General features: G+C 46.9%; 1 protein-coding gene across 2 annotated transcripts in view; it reads left to right on the forward strand.

Moving 5' to 3' along the window:
* The first annotated feature begins 2,197 nt into the window (after window positions 1-2,197).
* The window catches only part of PIP4K2B (phosphatidylinositol-5-phosphate 4-kinase type 2 beta), a 30,036-nt gene continuing 14,029 nt past the window's right edge, over window positions 2,198-18,204 (forward strand). The window contains exons 1-4 of one of the 2 annotated variants that reach the window (XM_081838073.1): window positions 2,198-3,049; window positions 9,552-9,649; window positions 14,208-14,304; window positions 17,592-17,744. In XM_081838073.1, the coding sequence (XP_081694199.1) occupies window positions 2,873-3,049; window positions 9,552-9,649; window positions 14,208-14,304; window positions 17,592-17,744 (525 nt within the window). In that variant the 5' untranslated portion in view covers window positions 2,198-2,872. Of the gene's footprint in view, window positions 3,073-9,551; window positions 9,650-14,207; window positions 14,305-17,591; window positions 17,745-18,204 lie in introns of both variants that reach the window. The other variant, XM_081838074.1, reaches the window with a different exon arrangement.

Genomic DNA, 18,204 nt, shown 5'->3' on the forward strand with positions numbered 1-18,204 from the left:
GAACTTAATTCGTTCTGGAGGTCCGTTCTTAACCTGAAACTGTTCTTAACCTGAAGCACTACTTTAGCTAATGGGGCCTCCTGCTGCTGCCGTGCCGCCGGAGCACGATTTCTGTTCTCATCCTGAAGCAAAGTTCTTAACCTGAAGCACTATTTCTGGGTTAGTAGAGTCTGTAACCTGAAGCATATGTAACCTGAAGGGTATGTAACCCGAGGTACCACTGTACAATGATTGTATAATTCACAGGAGTGAAAGTTAGTGTTTTGGCAACTGTCTCTAAAGTTAACATGGCCACTTTATACCTGCCAGGAATCCCTCCTGGCCCATAGCCCTGTATGAGATTTCTCTGTTTCCTCTTCTTTCCTTAGCTTCTTGTTTCTGATCTTCAGACTCTCTCCTTCTCTTTTCCCTCAGGATCATGATTCTCAAGCATCTACATGTTTGCTTCCTTCTTCTTGGCTACTGCACCCTCTTTGAATAATTATTACCACTGTCCACTTCCACCTCAGCCCAATTATTTTTAGGCCTTTGTCCCATCCAAGCTGCTCTTTACTTTGTGAAACTAGAAATAAAGTGGACCAGCTTATGAATATGATACAATAGTCATTTTCGGATATCTCAAGCGCTGTCCCATGGAAGAGGGAACAAGCTTGTTTTCTCCTGCTCTGGAGGGTAGGACTCGAACCAGTGGCTTCAAGTTGCAAGAAAGGAGATTCCTACTAAGCATCAGAAAGAACTTCCTGACAGTGAGAGCTGTTTGACAGTGGAACGGTTGTGGACGCTCCTTCCTTGGAAGTTTTAAAGCAGAGGTTGGGTGGCCATCAACCATTGATGCTTTAGCTAAGATTCCTGCGTTGTGTGGGGTTGGACTAGATTGATTGATTTCAGTTTTGTGTGTGGGCATGAGGTTTACCTGGGAGGAGTCACCCTTTTTCTTTAGGCTTCTTTAAGTGTTGGTGCTGACCTTGAAAGCCCTAAATGGCCTCGGCCCAGTATACCTTGAAAGTGTGTCTCCACCCCCATCGTTCAGCCCGGACACTGAGGTCCAGCTCCGAGGGCTTCTGGCAGTTCCCTCACTGCGAGAAGTGAGGTTACAGGGAACCAAAGCAAAGGGCTTTCTTGGTAGTGGCACCCGCCCTGTGGAACGCCCTCCCTTGAGATGTCAAGGAAATAGACAACTATCTGACTTTTAGAAGACATCTGAAGGCAGCCCTGTATTGGGAAATTTTTAATGTCTAATGTTTTACAATTTTTTATGTGCTGTCAGCCACCCAGAGTGACTGGGGAAACCCAGCCAGATGGGCAGGATATAAATAATAAAATTTCTATTTTTATTATTATTTATGAATGATTCCCCGCCAGCCTAAAATGGGCTGGAAGTTGGGTAGTTGTGGGGGAGACGATGCTTAATGGAGGAGAAAAGAAATAAGGGCTCAAGTTTACCCATGCACTGGGCACTTTTTTCTCGCTAGGTTGTCAAATGGGGTGGATGGGCTAACTGAAGGCGTGACAGCTATGAGTGAAAAGGGAGACAATAATTGCGTGAGGTTCACTCCAGCCACAGGCGGCGCTGTCTGCAAAACACCACGTCCCTGACGTACCATCGCAATTCCCCATTCATAATTCCAGGCGCCTCTCCGCTGATTGGTCATAAAACGGAGAGGCGTGGTCCCTCCCATCTGTACGTCACTTTTTCTTTACCGGAGCGTACTAATACTGAAAGAGAGGGATGTGGAGGAAATATGTCTGGTTCCGCTGCTCGAATCTCCCTTTAACCTGTCTCAGATTGATATTTTTCCTCCCCTCCACACGGGGAACCCCCGCGTGCCTTGACTTTAACTATCCTCACAGCACTTTTCTCCCCTCAACTGAAGCGCAAATGGTACATCCCGCTCCGCCGCCCTCCCTCCGGCCGACGCCATCTTGACGCCTCTGCGCAGGAGCCGAGCGCGCGGGGTGCTCGTTCCGCGGTGGAGCAAACCACCGAGGAGCAAGCGCGGGGGGGAGGGAGGTGGGCAGGCGGGGCGGGGCGACGTGTTGCCCGCGGACGAAACTACTTTGGCGGCCGCGGAGGGGTGTCTGTGCGTGTGAGGCGGGCGGGGGGGGGGGCGGGCAAGCGCCCGGATTCGGTTCGCTAGGGAGGCGGGCGGCGCTATTCGGCAGCTGACAGCGGGTGGGTGGGGCGCGGGCGCGACCATTATGCGGACGGCGGGGGTGGCAGCGCGGCGGCCGATTCTCTGAGCGGAACCACTTGGTGGCACGCAGCGGGGGGGGGGAGAGAGAGGGTCTGCTGCGAGCCAGCGGCTGAGGTGATACAGGTGCGGCGGCGGGCGGGCGGTACCACTCTTAATTCCCGCGGGGGGGGGAAGAGGGCAAGAGAGCGAGCGAGGGCGTGCTACTGACGGGCTTGGAATGGTAACAGCTCTGAGGAGGCGTGGCCGGGCGGTACCATTCGGGGGAGGCGGGCGGGGAGGCATGCCACAGACTTGACGTGTGCGTGTCTGCGAGGGGGGGAATGTTCCATTGCGCGTGGGTGAGGAAGGCTCCATGTGGTGCTTCTGGAGGGCCCCGTCGAGGGTGATACCACTGCATTCAGCAAGGGGGGCAGAGGGAGGCAGGAGGTGCCACTTAGGGGACTGAGGGGGGGGGCAACTTTTGGTTTTGGGGGTGCCCCTCTGGGGAATGCCCGGCAGTGCCAGCGCATGGGGCAAGTGGTGCCATTTTGAGCTGTGGTAGCGGAAGGGGTGTGCCTTTCACCCAAAGAGCATCAATATTGAAAGGGACCATGCCCAGGCCCTGCTGCTCTTAGGGGGCTGTGAGGGGTGGTGGTGTTTTTTGGCAAGCGAGGAGCCCGGAGGATCCCCTCGCCGCCATGGCCTCCAACTGCACCGGAGGCACGGCCTCGGCGAACGTCGGCGCGGCCATCGGAGCGGCGCTGAGCGCTTCCAAGACCAAGACGAAGAAGAAGCACTTTGTGTGCCAGAAGGTGAAGCTCTTCCGAGCCTCGGAGCCGCTCCTCAGCGTCCTGATGTGGGGAATCAACCACACGGTGAGCAAGAGAGGCATGCAAACGTAGGTAGATCCCTACTCCCACTTCCCTTGAGTCACGCACAGGCGAGAGACGAAATGTGGCATTCATCCATCTCCATTAGGAGAGATACACCTTCTCATGCCATGAGTCTTAGTGGCAGATCTTTCGCATCACCTGTTTGTTTGTTTTCAGTGACTAAGCTCGGAAGAACCAGTTCTTACAGGTCCTGTTGCCAACATGGATTAGGATCCATATTCTGCAGGAGAACATGCTTTGCGGAAAGAGAATTAAAAAGTTCCCATCTTTTGAAACGGGAGGCGTGTCAGGTTTCGTTGGACTGCAGTTTCCATCAGCCGAATGGAAACAGGGTTGATGGGAGATATAGTCTAGCAAGATCTGGAGGGTCACCATTCCCCAACCTATATTTTAAAATAATCTGGTAGTGTGTGGAGCAGGTTATAATAATCATAATACAACAGCTTGGGGTCATCCACTGAAGCTGAATATCAGAACATCCAAAAGGATGGACTTCACACAGCACATAGTTCAATTCTGGAAGAGGCCACCACAAAATGTCGTGGTGGCCACCATCTTGGATGATTTCAAAAGGGGATAGGGCAAATTCATGGAGGATAAGGCTTATCAGTACCTACTAGTCATGATTATTACCGTATTTTTCACACCATAGGACGCACCGGACTATAGGATGCACCTTGTTTTAGAGGGGGGAGAACAAGAAAAAAATTTTCTCCCCCTCTCTGCCCAGCGCCCCTTCAGCGAAGCGGCAGGAGGCGCTGCGCAGAGAGGGGGAGAATTTGCCCCCTCTTGTTTTCCCCCTCTAAAACAAGGTGCCGTTTAAGGTGCCTTCAGGCTGCTACCTTGGAAGCCTGGAGAGCGAGAGGGGTCGGCTTCTTCGCTCCATAGGACGCACACACATTTCCCCTTCATTTTTGAAGGGGAAAAAGTGTGTCCTATAGAGCGAAAAATACGGTACATACTACCTTAGTACTGGAGGCAGTAAATCCCCAATTGCTGGGGATCATGAGTGTGAGAGGGCTATTGTGCTCATGTTGTGCTTATGGGCTTCCCATTGGTATCTGGTCAGCCACTGTGAGAGCAGAGTGCTGGACTTGGTGGGCCTTTGGTCTGATCCAGCAGGGCTTCTATGTTCTTGTTAAATGCTGTGTGAAGGGGTAACAGCACTGTGTTTAATGAACTTGAAGGAGGGCCCTTCTACGTGGATGTCTTCCATATTGATTTCACACAGTGAGATAGGCAGGTACAAGTCCACCTCCCAGTTTACCTTATCTAGGGTTGCTTTCCCTGTTGACCCTTCTCTTCAGCTGTTATGGGAAGAAGAGACAAAAGGGTTTTCAGCCACTTCAGCAATTAACTCCACAGTCCTACATGTTTCTGCTCAGAAGTAAGCCCAATTTCCTGCAGTAGGACTTACTCCCAGAAAAGTGCAAGTAGGATTGCACCCTAAATCAGATCTAAGCAAGCAAGTTTCCACTTTTATATTGGCTTGGATGTGTCTGTTTGGAGTAAGCTGCACACCACAAACTTGTTTCTATAAATACATTATTTTGCCATGATGAATTCTGATTTCTTGGGTTTAATAATTCACAGTTTAAAACATGCATGCATACTTTTGGATGGTGGTTTGGCGCTTGATGAGGCTTGTAAAATATTCCAAATATTTCCCCAACTATTATTGGTGCTATGGTGACCAGGCAAATGAGATTTTGTCAGCCTTATTCAAAACCCCTCCTTTTACACCAGGTAACAGAAATGAGTGGTCACTTCCTCTCCTGAGGACAGAAGTGTTTTGCTGAATCTGGGTTCCAATCCCCATTCATCTTGAGCTCACTCTGTTGCAATTTATTGCTACTCTATTGATCACCTGTGTCAAATGGGAAGAGTACCTTCCCGAGTATCTGGGTGGAGAACGAGAGAAGATGGCAACATTTTCAATATGCAACAGTGTGCCAGATAAATGCTACACAAACATCAACTGTTGCAATTTAATAGTCATTTTGGTTGCAATCATTTGTACACCAGCCACCCACGTGTTGTGGAACTCCAGTCCCCATGAGCCAACAGGCAGGGCCAGGCGGTTGAAAGCCGTTGTCCAACACCTGGAGGACTGCAAATTCCACGTTTCCCACCTGTGCCCTAAAGGTGTTTGCTAGCTGTGGTTGATAAAATGGCCCCAGATAACTGGCGGGGCATTTATTGAGTAGCACAGGCATAGGCAAATTCGGCCCTCCACACGTTTTGGGACTACAACTCCCATCATCCCTAGCTAAGAGGACCAGTGGTCAGGGATGATGGGAATTGTAGTCTCAAAACATCTGGAGGGCCGAGTTTGCCTATGCCTGGCAGAGCCCCCCCTCCTGTGGACTGGGAACAATGCTGTCTGTTCAGGAATTGTCTACAGTATATATGCATGTACTGGTTTGTGAGAGGGGGCTGGATTATTCAGTGGTGTGAATATTGGCGCCATGCATAACTTATATGAGCAAAGTGCCCTCTTCCCCAGGACTTTCACATTCCCTGTGATAAATATGGCAGTGTTGTCCTATGTGTCATGCATAAACTCTGTGAAACCACACCTCACTCTCGGATTATTGGATATTCCTCTGCCTCTGCTAAGCATGAGACAAAATGCAGTAGCAAGTAGAGAGAGTGTCAACTTTGGCAATGTGTCTTGCTCAGCAGGAAACTGGAGGGCACAGGAGACCTGGATTATTATTATTTTTTGTCTAGGGTTTGATGAATTGAGTAAAGAAACTGGACGGCTTGAATTTACAAGCAGTGCTTTTACCTGCAGCAGCTGACCTGTAATTTTGTAATATTGATTTAATGGCGTGTTTTGTTGCAACTGCGTTTTTCAATTTGTTTTAAGTTGCCTCAAGTAATAGGAACGTCGCCAGGTAAATGGCAGTGAATAAAAAGGAATAGCTTTGACCAATCCTGCCAAATTGGTTGGGTACGTTTGGGTTGGACAGAGGGGTCACATAGTTGTTAATCTGTGGGGTTTCTTGTTGCCAGAGGTGATGCTGGCCACCAGCATAAAAGGCTTAAAGATTAGATGCATTTATGGGTGGCGCTGTGGGTTAAACCACAGAGCCTAGGGCTTGCTGATCAGAAGGTTGGCAGTTCGAATCCCCGTGACGGGGTGAGCTCCCGTTGCTCGGTCCCTGCTCCTGCCAACCTAGCAGTTCAAAAGCACGTCAAAGTGCAAGTAGATAAATAGGTACCACTCCGGCGGGAAGGTAAACGCCGTTTCCGTGAGCTGCTCTGGTTCGCCAGAGTCATGCTGGCCACTAGCTTACAATTTTGGGTTGCAAGCATCAGGGCAGAAGGGGGTGGAGGCAGTTGGAAGAAGCTTCCCTAAGGAGCATTGATCCGCATGCAACTTAATATTTTTATCTGAAGAAGTCTGCATGCATACGAAAGCTTATACCAAGAACAAACCTAATTGGTCTCTGAGGTGCTACTGGACAAGTTTTTATATACAGTGGGATCTCGGTTTAAGTACTTAATTCGTTCCGGAGGTCCATTCTTAACCTGAAACTGTTCTTAACCTGAAGCACCATTTCAGCTAATGGGGCCTCCCGCTGCCGCCGCACCGCCAGAGCACGATTTCTGTTCTCATCCTGAAGCAAAGTTCTTAACCTGAGGTACTATTTCTGGGTTAGCGGAGTCTGTAACCTGAAGCGTCTGTAACCTGAAGCGTATGTAACCCGAGGTACCACTGTAAATATATATATATATAGAGAGAGAGAGCCCAAGTTTTTCCACCCTCGTGGTTGAAAGTGGGTAGGTGATGCCTCCTGTAATGTAAGGAACTGAAAAAGCTTTCCAGTAGTCAGGGGCAAGCCCTCCGTCCCTTCCTGTTATAGTCCCTTGAATATTAAATGAGAATAAATCCTACACAAGAGAGAGAGAGAAATAATTGCATTACTTAGGTTGTAGTATTCTGCATTTCATGACACAGAATTATGATTGACTGGCTACAGATAAGTTTATTTTTTCTAATGTATGTCCATGGAAGCGTGTCATGCAAATCCACAGTGAATGGGCTTTGCCTGTAAAATGTGACTGTCCCCAATTATCTTACAATGTGAGCCTATTCAAACTGGTTTAATATGTGCTGTGGGTAACCATAGTTTCCTGGTTTTGATGAAATGGGAAACTGTGGTTAATCAAAGGCTTCCTAGCTGAATCGTGGCTTAAAAAATAAATAAAAGTTTATTGGTATAAACACGTACAGAATACAATAAAAATGATAGATACGGTGAGTAAAAATATATGTAAAAGTACAAAAATAAAACACAGATACATGGGTGGGGTAAAAAAACCAATAAACTACTGAAAGTCATTTTCTGTTCGTGCAATGTCATTTTCACTTGTTGCACGAACAGAAAAAGGTGGGTCAATTCAGTTCTCAAGAAAACGTCTCCACATACTTGTCTGTAAAGCAAGGGGTTTAGTGGGCTGTTCAGTTGAGGAGAAAAACTTAGGCCGTATTGAGTAGAAAGGATCCCGTATTGAGTAGAAAGGAGGAGAAAAACTTATGCCGTATTGAGTAGAAAGGATCCATTTTTGATGAACCACTGAGGACTCTCTGGTTTTATGTCAGATGTTCTGACAATGCAATGTGCCATTCTTTCGCTAGCCACTCTTCCTGAGAAGGAAGTGATTTGGAGTTCCAATGGGCAGCCACTGGCTGCCGAAGGAAGCATGAGCACAAGAGATTTATGCGTGATAGATGAGTTGGTCCCACGCTCCAAGGATAGCAGTGCCAAAGCTGGGTCTGAGAAAAGTACTTGTGAAGTAATTATGGAGATACAGTGGTACCTTGGTTCTCAAATGCCTTGGTACTAAAACAACTTGGAACCCAAACACTGCAAACCTGGAAGTAAGTGTTCCGGTTTGCGAACTTTTTTCAGAAGTTGAACTCCGTTTTGAGTGTTATGCTGACAATTTGAGTGTTACGCTGACGATTTGAGTGCCAACACTTCAGTTTTGAGTGTTACGCTGAGGTCTGTCTGTTTTTGCTATTTATTTTGCGTTTTTGTTTTCGCGGCTCTTTTTTGTTTTGTTTTTGTGAGGAACCCAGTTCAGCTACTGATTGATTGTGTGGCTGCAGTACATGGTTCATTGCTTTCATTTTATGGAGCAATGGTCTCGTTAGATAGTAAAATTCATGTTAAATTGCTGTTTTAGGGGCTGTTTTTAAAAGTCTGGAACAGATTAATCCATTTTGCATTATTTTCTATGGGAAAGCATGCCTTGGTTTTGGAACGCTTTGGTTTTGGAACAGACTTCTGGAACGGATTAAGTTTGAGACCCAAGGTACCACTGTAGTGTCAAAAGTTTGGATCCAGAATCTCTGAACTATGCAACAATCCCACCACATGTGAAGCAATGGTTCAGCGTGTCCACAACCCTGCCAACATAAACTGAAGTAGCCTTTGCCAATTCTAACTAGGCGGAGTGGAGTCCTATGCCATCTTAGCAATGTTTTCAACGTGGCTTCCTGTATTCTTACAGAGATGGTTTTAAGTGGGGGTTTAGACCATATTGCTTCCCATACTTGATCCTTTCTCCGAAGGCCCAGATTACTCTCTCACACTGATCATAGCCCCTGGGAAGAGCCTGATACTTTACTGAGTAGAATTTTGTAGCTATTGGAAGCTGTACCCTTGTTATTTAAAGGTAAAGGGATCCCTGACCATTAGGTCCAGTCGTGACCGACTCTGGGGTTGTGGCGCTCGTCTCGCTTTATTGGTCGAGGGAGCCGATGTACAGCTTCTGGGTCATGTGGCCAGCATGACTAAGCCACTTCTGGCGAACCAGAGCAGCACACAGAAATGCCATTTACTTTCCCGCCGGAGTGGTACCTATTTATCTACTTGTACTTTGACGTGCTTTTGAACTGCTCGATTGGCAGGAGCAGGGACCGAGCAATGGGAGCTCACCCCGTTGCGGTGATTCGAACTGCTGACCTTCTGATCAGCAAGTCCTAGGCTCTGTGGTTTAACCCACAGCGCCACCCGTGTCCGCTCCCTTATTATTTAGCGTCTCATTAATACGAAGTAGTTCAAAGGGAGGAACCATGGCTTGCTGCAAAGGAGGAGCAAAGAGGTTGTGTATGTGGACAACATGTTTGTTCACATCCCAGCTTTATACGCCAAGATATACCCATCCAAGCTTGGCCAATGAGTTCATAAGACTGGATTCCAGTTCCCACAAATGCGTGGCACGGGCAGCTGTAGCCTCAGGATTGTACCTGCTCAGTAAACGCAGCAGGGAATTCAGTGTGGCAATGCATTAAGCGTGTGGTTGAATATAAATCTGGTTTCTGTTCTGCAGAATTCTGCAGGTCCTCACTTAGCGCTGACTCTCCCAGTGAAAGTTTAATGGGGTTTATTGGCTCTGCGCTCAGTACAGATGGTTTTCTTTCCCTTCTCCCTTCACTGCCTATTTAGATTTTGTGTTTCTTTTTCAGATTAACGAATTGAGTAATGTCCCTGTCCCAGTTATGTTAATGCCAGATGACTTTAAGGCCTACAGCAAGATTAAGGTGGACAATCATCTTTTCAACAAGTGAGTAATGGACGTAACTTTTGATCTGATTCCTCCCTTGATAGGAACTTCAGTATATAAATAGCTGGTTTCTTTTTACTTGATGTACAATGATGTATTGTCCGTAATTTCACAGGAGTCACTTTGCAATGGAGGTGAAAGAAATGAGAAGCATAGACCGTAGAGGAGCATGGTTTTATATACAATTTCCCACATGTCTGTCTGTGTACTCTAAACCCTGCTGGTGTGTGGATATGGCTTGGAATCTGCAGCTCATCTATTGAGAAAGACAGGCCATGGGAAACATTACAACTCCTTTTCAGACCCAGCTGCATATGGCTACTTATAAGTTTTTATACTTTCAAGCCCAGTTTGATGTTCTGATTACATTTTCAGCCTATCATGGTTTTGGACCTGCATACCTTAAAAGGAGCACCTCCTTCCATATGTTTATTTTCACTTAACAAAATTTATATATCAGTTCTTTTTTTAAGAAAAGCTCTCAAGTGGTTTGCAAAAATGTAAAATGTAACTTCTACAGGTCTGGATAGGCTCGCCCGCACAAAAGTGTTTTAAGCAGAAGCTGGAAAGAATATGACGAAACTGCCACAGGAGGCAATTGGCAAAACCCTAAAACTAATGGTTTTTAATTTGTGGGGGAATGAATGGATTTTAACTGAACAGCACCCGAGGAGTATATGTGTGTTCTTGGGGTGTTTGTGAAGTTCATTGCATATAAATAAACACCCCATATGCTAATGCTATGGTTTTGTGTGTTTCAAATTCATTCCATCATCCAGCAGTTTAAACCTGTGTTAACAAGAGACACCGAATTGCATGCAGATGCCTCTTGTACTGCATATGGAAAGAGCTCTTACCGCTTTAGCTCAAGATTAGCTTGCCCACAGTTTCCCCTCCCTGCCTCTGGACAGCTGTTATGAAACCAAGGAACACTTAGATTGTGCATTTTGTGGCTACACTGTTCATTAACCTTGCAATTTTTAGCGCTTAGTGCTTTTCAACCGCTTCTGTATATTTTGACCATGAACGTTTTGGAATCTGATTTGAGGCCACCTCATTCTGCTTCAGGAGACTGATATATTCAGGATAGCATCTACTGTACCTTGCAGAAGAAACCAAGAACAGAATAACTTCCCATAAAAGAAAGGACAATATTTGTTTCTGTCTAAATGTAGGATTTGGGGTGCAGGAAATTCATTTGCCCAGCCTTTGAACATAGGGGTGGGGGAAAAACTAGCTGGGGCTAGTATCCTGGGAACACTTAGTTGGGAATTTGACCTGTTGAACACAGTGGGGATTCCAAGTAAAGAGGCGTAATACTGTGCTGCAAATTGGTACCTTGCCATAATATTTGTTCTAGGTGACCACTCCTTGTTGTGCTTATCTTGCTAAAATGTTTCATAGATGTTGATGAAAGGGAAGGAGAATTTCCACTGCCCCTTTTAAGAACTCTTCAAGGGGTTATGCCTTGGTCTTCTGCACTATGTTAGTTGTACAGTTGTACCTTGGAAGTCGAATGCAAGCTGTTCCGGAAGTCTGCTCGACTTCCAAAATGTTCGAAAACCAAAGTACGGCTTCTGATAGGCTGCAGGAAACAGGCATGTATGGATTTGCAATGTTTGGGAGCCAAAACGTTCCGGAACTACCATATTTTTCGCCCTATAGGACGCACTTATTCCCCTCCAAAAATGAAGGGGAAATGTGGGTGTGTCCTATGGGGCGAATACAGGCTTCAGGAAGCTCTTGCTCTCCAGGCTTCGGGAGCTCTGCGCAACCCTCCGGAGCGCAGAGGGTTGCGCAGAGCTGCCTGCCCTCCCGGGGTCTGGGCAGCTCTGCGTGACCCTCGGGAGCCCGGCGCCAAGCCGCGCCGGGCTCCGGAGGGTTGCGCAGAGCTGTCTGTATTCTGAAGCCTCGGGCACGCTGAAGAGCGCACCTGGGCTTCGCACAGCTGTCCGCAAGCCTGGGGAGACCAGTGCGGCTCCCTAGGCTTGTGGATAGCAGGCTGTTCTGGGGACTGGGGTCGGGGGAAGCCCGAGCTTCCCCTGCGCCAGCCCCGTGCCTGGGGGGGGGGGGGAATAATTTTTTTTCTTTATTTCCCCCCCAAAAAACTAGGTGCGTCCTATGGGGCGAAAAATACGGTAAGCTGTTCGACTTCCAAGGTATGACTGTACTCTTGTACTATTCCAGAGTACTATCGTCAGAAGTTTGTGCAAGGGGAGCATGTTGTTAGAATATCGTTCCGTTCCACCTTAAAAGGGAACAGGCATGAGTGTTGTGTGTCACATGCCTGTTTACTTCCAGCAAGTCTGCTGGGAACTTCCGTTTGTATATTGCTTTTGCTTTTAGCTGTTTTGCTGGAGACGAAGGGAAGCAGGCAGGTTTTCCTTTGTTCCTGAACTATGCCGAATAAATGCCTGTAATTAATGCTTACATCTGCCTCTGTCTGCCACTTCTGCCGTGAGAAGATTTATTCACTCTGCTGATAGAGCGTGCACGGGTCTCTAAACGTCTCTGAGGCTCGTGTCGCTGATTGATGCTGTTCCAAGGGAGACCGGTGATCGTCTGGCTGCCGGCCGGTGGCTGGAGCCAGCTGGGGGCCTGCCTGCTGCCCCTGTCTCCCCGGCAGTATCCCAACACATGTAATGCGCCCCAGTTCAGGTTTATGGGATGGGATCTGGTCAGACATGTGCTGGTATAGGTGCCATAACTTCTGCAGCACGTTAAGATATCTGGCTCGCACATACCCACCCATGTGACTCTGCAGAGACACAAGGGGGAAAGGCTTTTACTTGGTACAGATGTAAATGGATCTGGTTGCTATATAAGATTAAGCCAGTGTCTTCTGAAAAGCTGGAGGTTATGGCTGCACAAACACTGCCAACTCCTCTAAGATACGTCAGCTGGGCAAAGTTAAAATTCAAGTCCTAACAAGAGTGTCACAGCACACACCAAGAGGAATCACCCGCTTGTCTTCCCTTGGATTCGATTGGCAGGATTGAAAATCAGGGAGAGGCTGAACTTTTATCTATTGGTTACATCAGCTCTAGAGAGTATTGCTGTGGTGCGATAGTAAACATTGTCTGAGAAAATCTGCCAAGAAAGGAGGTGAACAGGCATAATGCAATGGTAATCGGGTGGTGGTAGTGATAAATGCAAGGTTATGGAAGGCTTTGACAAACTGCTATCTAGCAAAAGGCATAATAATAATAATAATAATAATAATAATAATAATAATAATAATTTATACCCTGCCCATCTGGCTGGGCGTCCCCAGCCACTCTGGGTGGCTTCCAAAAAATTAAATAAAATACTGTAATACATCAAACATTAAAAGCTTCCCTAAACAGGGCTGCCTTCAGATGTCTTCTAAAAGTCTGGCAGTTGTTGTTCTCTTTGACATCCGGTGGGAGGGCATTCCACAGGGAGGGCGCCACTACCAGAAGGCCCTCTGCCTGGTTCCCTGTAACTTGGCTTCTTGCAGTGAGGGAACCGCCAGAAGGCCCTCGGTGCTGGACCTCAGTAATGAAAACCACATTAAAAGCTGGAGTTGCTATGTGGTTTCACACCGATCCAATTTAGTCCAGGGTTCTGTGCTCTTACGATGGCCTGTGACTATTGTTCCTTTATGAGCTGGCACCAATACTAACATAATTGGGTCACAAGTACTACAGTGACAATGTCAGCATTAAAAATGCAGCTCTGATTGAACCAGCTCTCTCTTTGATCCAGAAGAGATCTCCATCAACAGAATGGAGGGGAGGGCTCTTTTTCAATCTTGAACATTGCCAAATGCCATGAATTACTGCCATGAATGGCGGTTCTGTTCTTTGGATGATCCCTCCAGTGTCACAAGGTGTGATACAAGATGAGATTGACTGATTTGTGGCATGTGTTATTAGGATAAAAGCTAAACGTGAACTAGCATGTCAAACCACTAAGAGCCTAATTATACAGACCACACTTCCGCCTCGGAAGCCTGACATGCCCAGGTCATAGAACTCGTTTGCTACCAGCTTTGGGTCGAGTTATGGCAAAAGAACAGTGACTGTCCACTACACAAAATTATAGGAATTAAGAGGATCCAGTCCCATCCTAAAAGAGGTTGACATGAGTTTTTGCCATCTTGCGAAGGGGAGATCTCAAGGACTGCTCATGAAGAGGCAGAAGTAATGATTCCATTTTTTAAAAAAGGTTTAATATTAGAGAACACTTTTCACTTGTGCTCCATAAAGCATGGAGACGGTGAGTTAGTGCGTATATAAAACCAAATTACATCTAAATGCTGAAAGATTGGAAGACCCGTTTTGTCAGAAGTCTTTTTTATTTAAGTGTTTATTTAAGTATTAATTAGGAAGTTTAAGGGTTTTTTTTATGTACGTAAATTTGCTTTTTCTTCTTTCTTTTTTCTGTATTTTCTTTTTTTCCCTTAATTGTTTTTCCTTTAATTTTCTTTTTGTAGTATGAAATTGTAAATTCTTTGTATAAGTGTGTAAATCAAATTAATAAAGATTATTTAAATAAAAAGAAAGAAAGACAGCTTCTCTGCATCTGCTTCCAGGGAGAACCTCCCAAGTCGCTTCAAATTCAAGGAGTACTGCCCACTGGTGTTCCGAAATCTCCGCGAAAGGTTTGCGATTGATGATCAAGATTATCAGGTACGGAGCATTCAAGCAAGCGGATGAGTCGAAACAAAAGGTTGCAATATGTTGGGAGTGGTTTCTGCAGAGGGTTTTGTTCAGGGGGTTGGGGTTTGTTTGCAGGGTGAGGCCAGGGGGGAAGTCCTTGCAGGAGGAAGCTTGCTTCACTGGAAGCAAGACAGATCCAGCGCGAAGGATGCAGGATGAGCCAAGATACTAGTCCTTGGGGCCAAGGTGGGAAGTAGCAAGGTTACTTTCCATGGGAATGAGATCGGGAAGTAGGGAGGTTCAATGAGGAGGAGGAGGAAGATAGCAGTAGCTGACCGTGCAAGCAATGGAAAGGAAAGTCTGCAGCACTGTGGCAAATTCAGAAGTGCAGAACCCCTTGATGATAACCACAGCCACGCCTCTTCTGAGATTATACAACTTTCTAATATCGTACAATACAGTGGTACCTCGCAAAACGAATCCCTCAGAAGACGAAAAACTCGCAAAACGAAAGGGTTTTTCGCAAGACGGATTTCCCTATGGGCTTGCTTCGCAAGACGAAAACGTCTTGCAAGTTTGTTTCCTTTGTCTTGCGAGTTTGTTTCCTTTTTCTTAAAACCGTGCATTCACTTCGAGGAGCAACTCATAGCACGCGGTGTGGTAGTCTTTTTTGAGGTTTTTGAAGACTTTGGTGCTTTTTGAAGCTTTTCCAAAGTCCGTGCTTCGCAAGACGAAAAAATCGCAAGACGAAAAAACTCGCGGAACGAATTAATTTCGTCTTGCGAGGCACCACTGTAATTGTAAATTGTAATCAGGTCCAGTTGTGGCCGACTCTGGAGTTGCAGCACTCATCTCGCTTTGTTGGCCAAGGGAACCGGCATACAGCTTCTGGGTCATGTGGCCAGCATGACTAAGCCGCTTCTGGCCAACCGGAGCAGCACACGGAAACGCCGTTTACCTTCCCGCCGGAGTGGTACCTATTTATCTACTTGCACTTTGACGTGTTTTCGAACTGCTAGGTTGGCAGGAGCTGGGACCGAACAACGGGAGCTCACCCCGTCGCAGGGATTCGAACCGCTGACCTTCTGATTGGCAAGTCCTAGGCTCTGTGGTTTAGACCACAGCGCCACTTGCGTCCCTTCACAATAATCTTACAATTATACAATAATAGTAATTAAGGATGCTGTGCAATGATTGCTGCAGTTCTCCATGTGTTGCCTTTCAGCTAAATCCGTGTATTCTGTGCACGTACATGGGCAATTGATTTAGAGTACTTATTTCAGAGTGACTTGGTTGTCTGCAACAGAGCTCATACACCGCTCTCTTGAAATGGAAGCACCTTGTGTTTTCTGTGCCCCTAAATGCTTGGGCTTGGGGCATTCAGGGGCTATAAATCTCCTCTTTTGTGCTGTTTGGGTGGCTCTAAGACATTAGAGACAGGGGCCCTGCTGCAGAAATGCTAATAGGTCTTTGACCCCGGCCCCGTGACCCTGGACCACTACACCACTAGACACAGTGAAGATCTGTGGTGGATGTGCAGCACAGTCCAGAGTGCCAGCCTCTTCCCGGACAGGCTTGTGTTTGAGTGTGTTTTCAGGGGCAAAGGTCTGATCAAGAAATCGATCGCTGCTCTGGAATGCAATCCTGGTATATAAGCTGTTATGGCAGCTTTTATGGGAAAACAGAAGAGGTTTCTACACCTGCAGCTGTTTAAAACAGCTTTGGAAATATACTGAATACCCAGAAGGGGTCTCTGTGTGTGTGTGTGTGTGTGTGTTCATGCATGGTGAGTGAGCTTTCAGTGAAGAAAGGGACATGACGTGTGCAGTCTATGTGCTTCCCTCTGTTCTCCTTTGCACACTCCTCACCCCCAAGCCTTAGCTCTGTCAGTCATCAGGGAATGGCTTCAAACTTGGAAAGAAAATAGGGCTGCTAAAACTTGTTTAGTTGTTTAGTCGTGTCTGACTCTTCGTGACCCCCGGGACCAGAGCACGCCAGGCACTCCTGTCTTCCACTGCCTCCCGCAGTTTGGTCAGACTCATGCTGGTAGCTTCGAGAACACTGTCCAACCATCTCGTCCTCTGTCGTCCCCTTCTCCTTGTGCCCTCAATCTTTCCCAACATCAGGGTCTTTTGCAGGGAGTCTTCTCTTCTCATGAGGAGGCCAAAGTATTGGAGCCTCAGCTTCAGGATCTGTCCTTCCAGTGAGCACTCAGGGCTGATTTCCTTCAGAATGGAGAGGTTTGATCTTCTTGCAGTCCATGGGACTCTCAAGAGTCTCCTCCAGCACCATAATTCAAAAGCATCAATTCTTCAGTGATCAGCCTTCTTTATGGTCCAGCTTTCACTTCCATACATCACTACTGGGAAAACCATAGCTTTTACTATATGGACCTTTGTTGGCAAGGTGATGTCTCTAACTCTGCTAAAACTAGATCGAGGTAAAATCAGAGAACTGATTCCAAAGAGTTAGTTAGCTACTTCGATATTTTATTGCTAACCTTTCCCCTTGGCTGAGCAGTTAGAATATTCATAAACATTCCAGCCAGTGGTTAGTGGGGTTTTCAGGGGCAGCCATTTTTGCTGGTTCAAAATGCATTCCTCTGATTGGTTACCTTTTAAAGTCAGCAGCAACAAACAGACAGCAACTCTTGGTTTCAGTTGCAAAAAAACCAGTTTAAAACTGGGATTATTGCAATGTCAAGGATCTGAAAGATGAGGGGTGTACTGTTTTGTTTTGTTCGCAGTGCTCTATATTAAGGGGAGCGGGTGGCACTGAAGGTCAGCGGTTCGAATCCCCGCAATGGGGTGAGTTCCTGTTGCTCTGTCCCAGCTCCTGCCAACCTAGCAGTTCGAAAGCATGCCAGTGCAAGTAGATAAATAGGTACCGCTGCAGCGGGAAGGTAAACAGTGTTTCTGTGCGCTCTGGTTTCTGTCACGGTGTCCCGTTGCGCCAGAAACGGTTTAGTCATGCTGGCCACATGACCCGGAAAGCTGTCTGTGGACAAACGCCGGCTCTCTCGGCCTGAAAGCGAGATGAGCGCCGCAACCCTAAAGGCGCCTTTGACTGGACTTAACCATCCAGGGGTCCTTTGCCTTTACCTTTTGCTTATATTAAAGTGCAGGCATGCCAACATAATGGAGCTCTGTTGTGCAGAAGGCCTGGCACCCTACTGGCATGGCACAATGTGCTTCCGATGCAGCGTTCAATGTCCTTCTTACTCCTGCATCAAGTGAAGTTGCTCCAACTTTCACAGGGCTGGTCTGAAGAGGCAGCCGGTGCATCTCCTCCTCGTTCTTTTGTTTTCCTCTTTGTAGAATTCCGTGACGCGGAGCGCCCCGGTGTACAGTGACAGCCACGGCCGTTGCGGGGTCCGTTTCCTCACCACCTACGACCGGCGGTTTGTCATCAAGGCGGTGTCGAGTGAAGACGTCGCAGAGATGCACAACATCCTGAAGAAGTACCACCAAGTAAGGGAGGTGGAGAGAAAAAGGGTGTCTTAAGCACTAACCTAGCATGACTGGGAAGCGCTATTTCTGGTAATGCCTGGATTCTGGGTCATTTCTCTACGGGAGCTTCCTGCCTTCCCAGCACTGGACAAGAAAGCAGTTCTGATTATCTGCTTTGCTAGGTTCCCACAGTAGAGCCAGGTTGTCCTCAGTCCCACTGCAGTCTAAATTGACATTTGTGGTACTGAATTGAGCTAGGTCCTACTCTGGTTTTCCAATGCAGGGTATGCAAGGCTTTCACCATGGAGCCCCATAAGGTTAACAGATTTTTTTCAAAGAATCCAGGGACAATATTATTATTATTATTATTATTATTATTATTATTATTATTATTATTATTAGAGTTTATATACTTCCCTATACTTGAAGGTCTCAGGACGGTTCACAGAATAATTCAAGATATAAGACCACAAAATACAGT

This window comes from Podarcis erhardii (genome assembly GCF_964252035.2).
Source record: "Podarcis erhardii genome assembly, chromosome: 13".
NCBI lineage: Eukaryota > Metazoa > Chordata > Lepidosauria > Squamata > Lacertidae > Podarcis > Podarcis erhardii.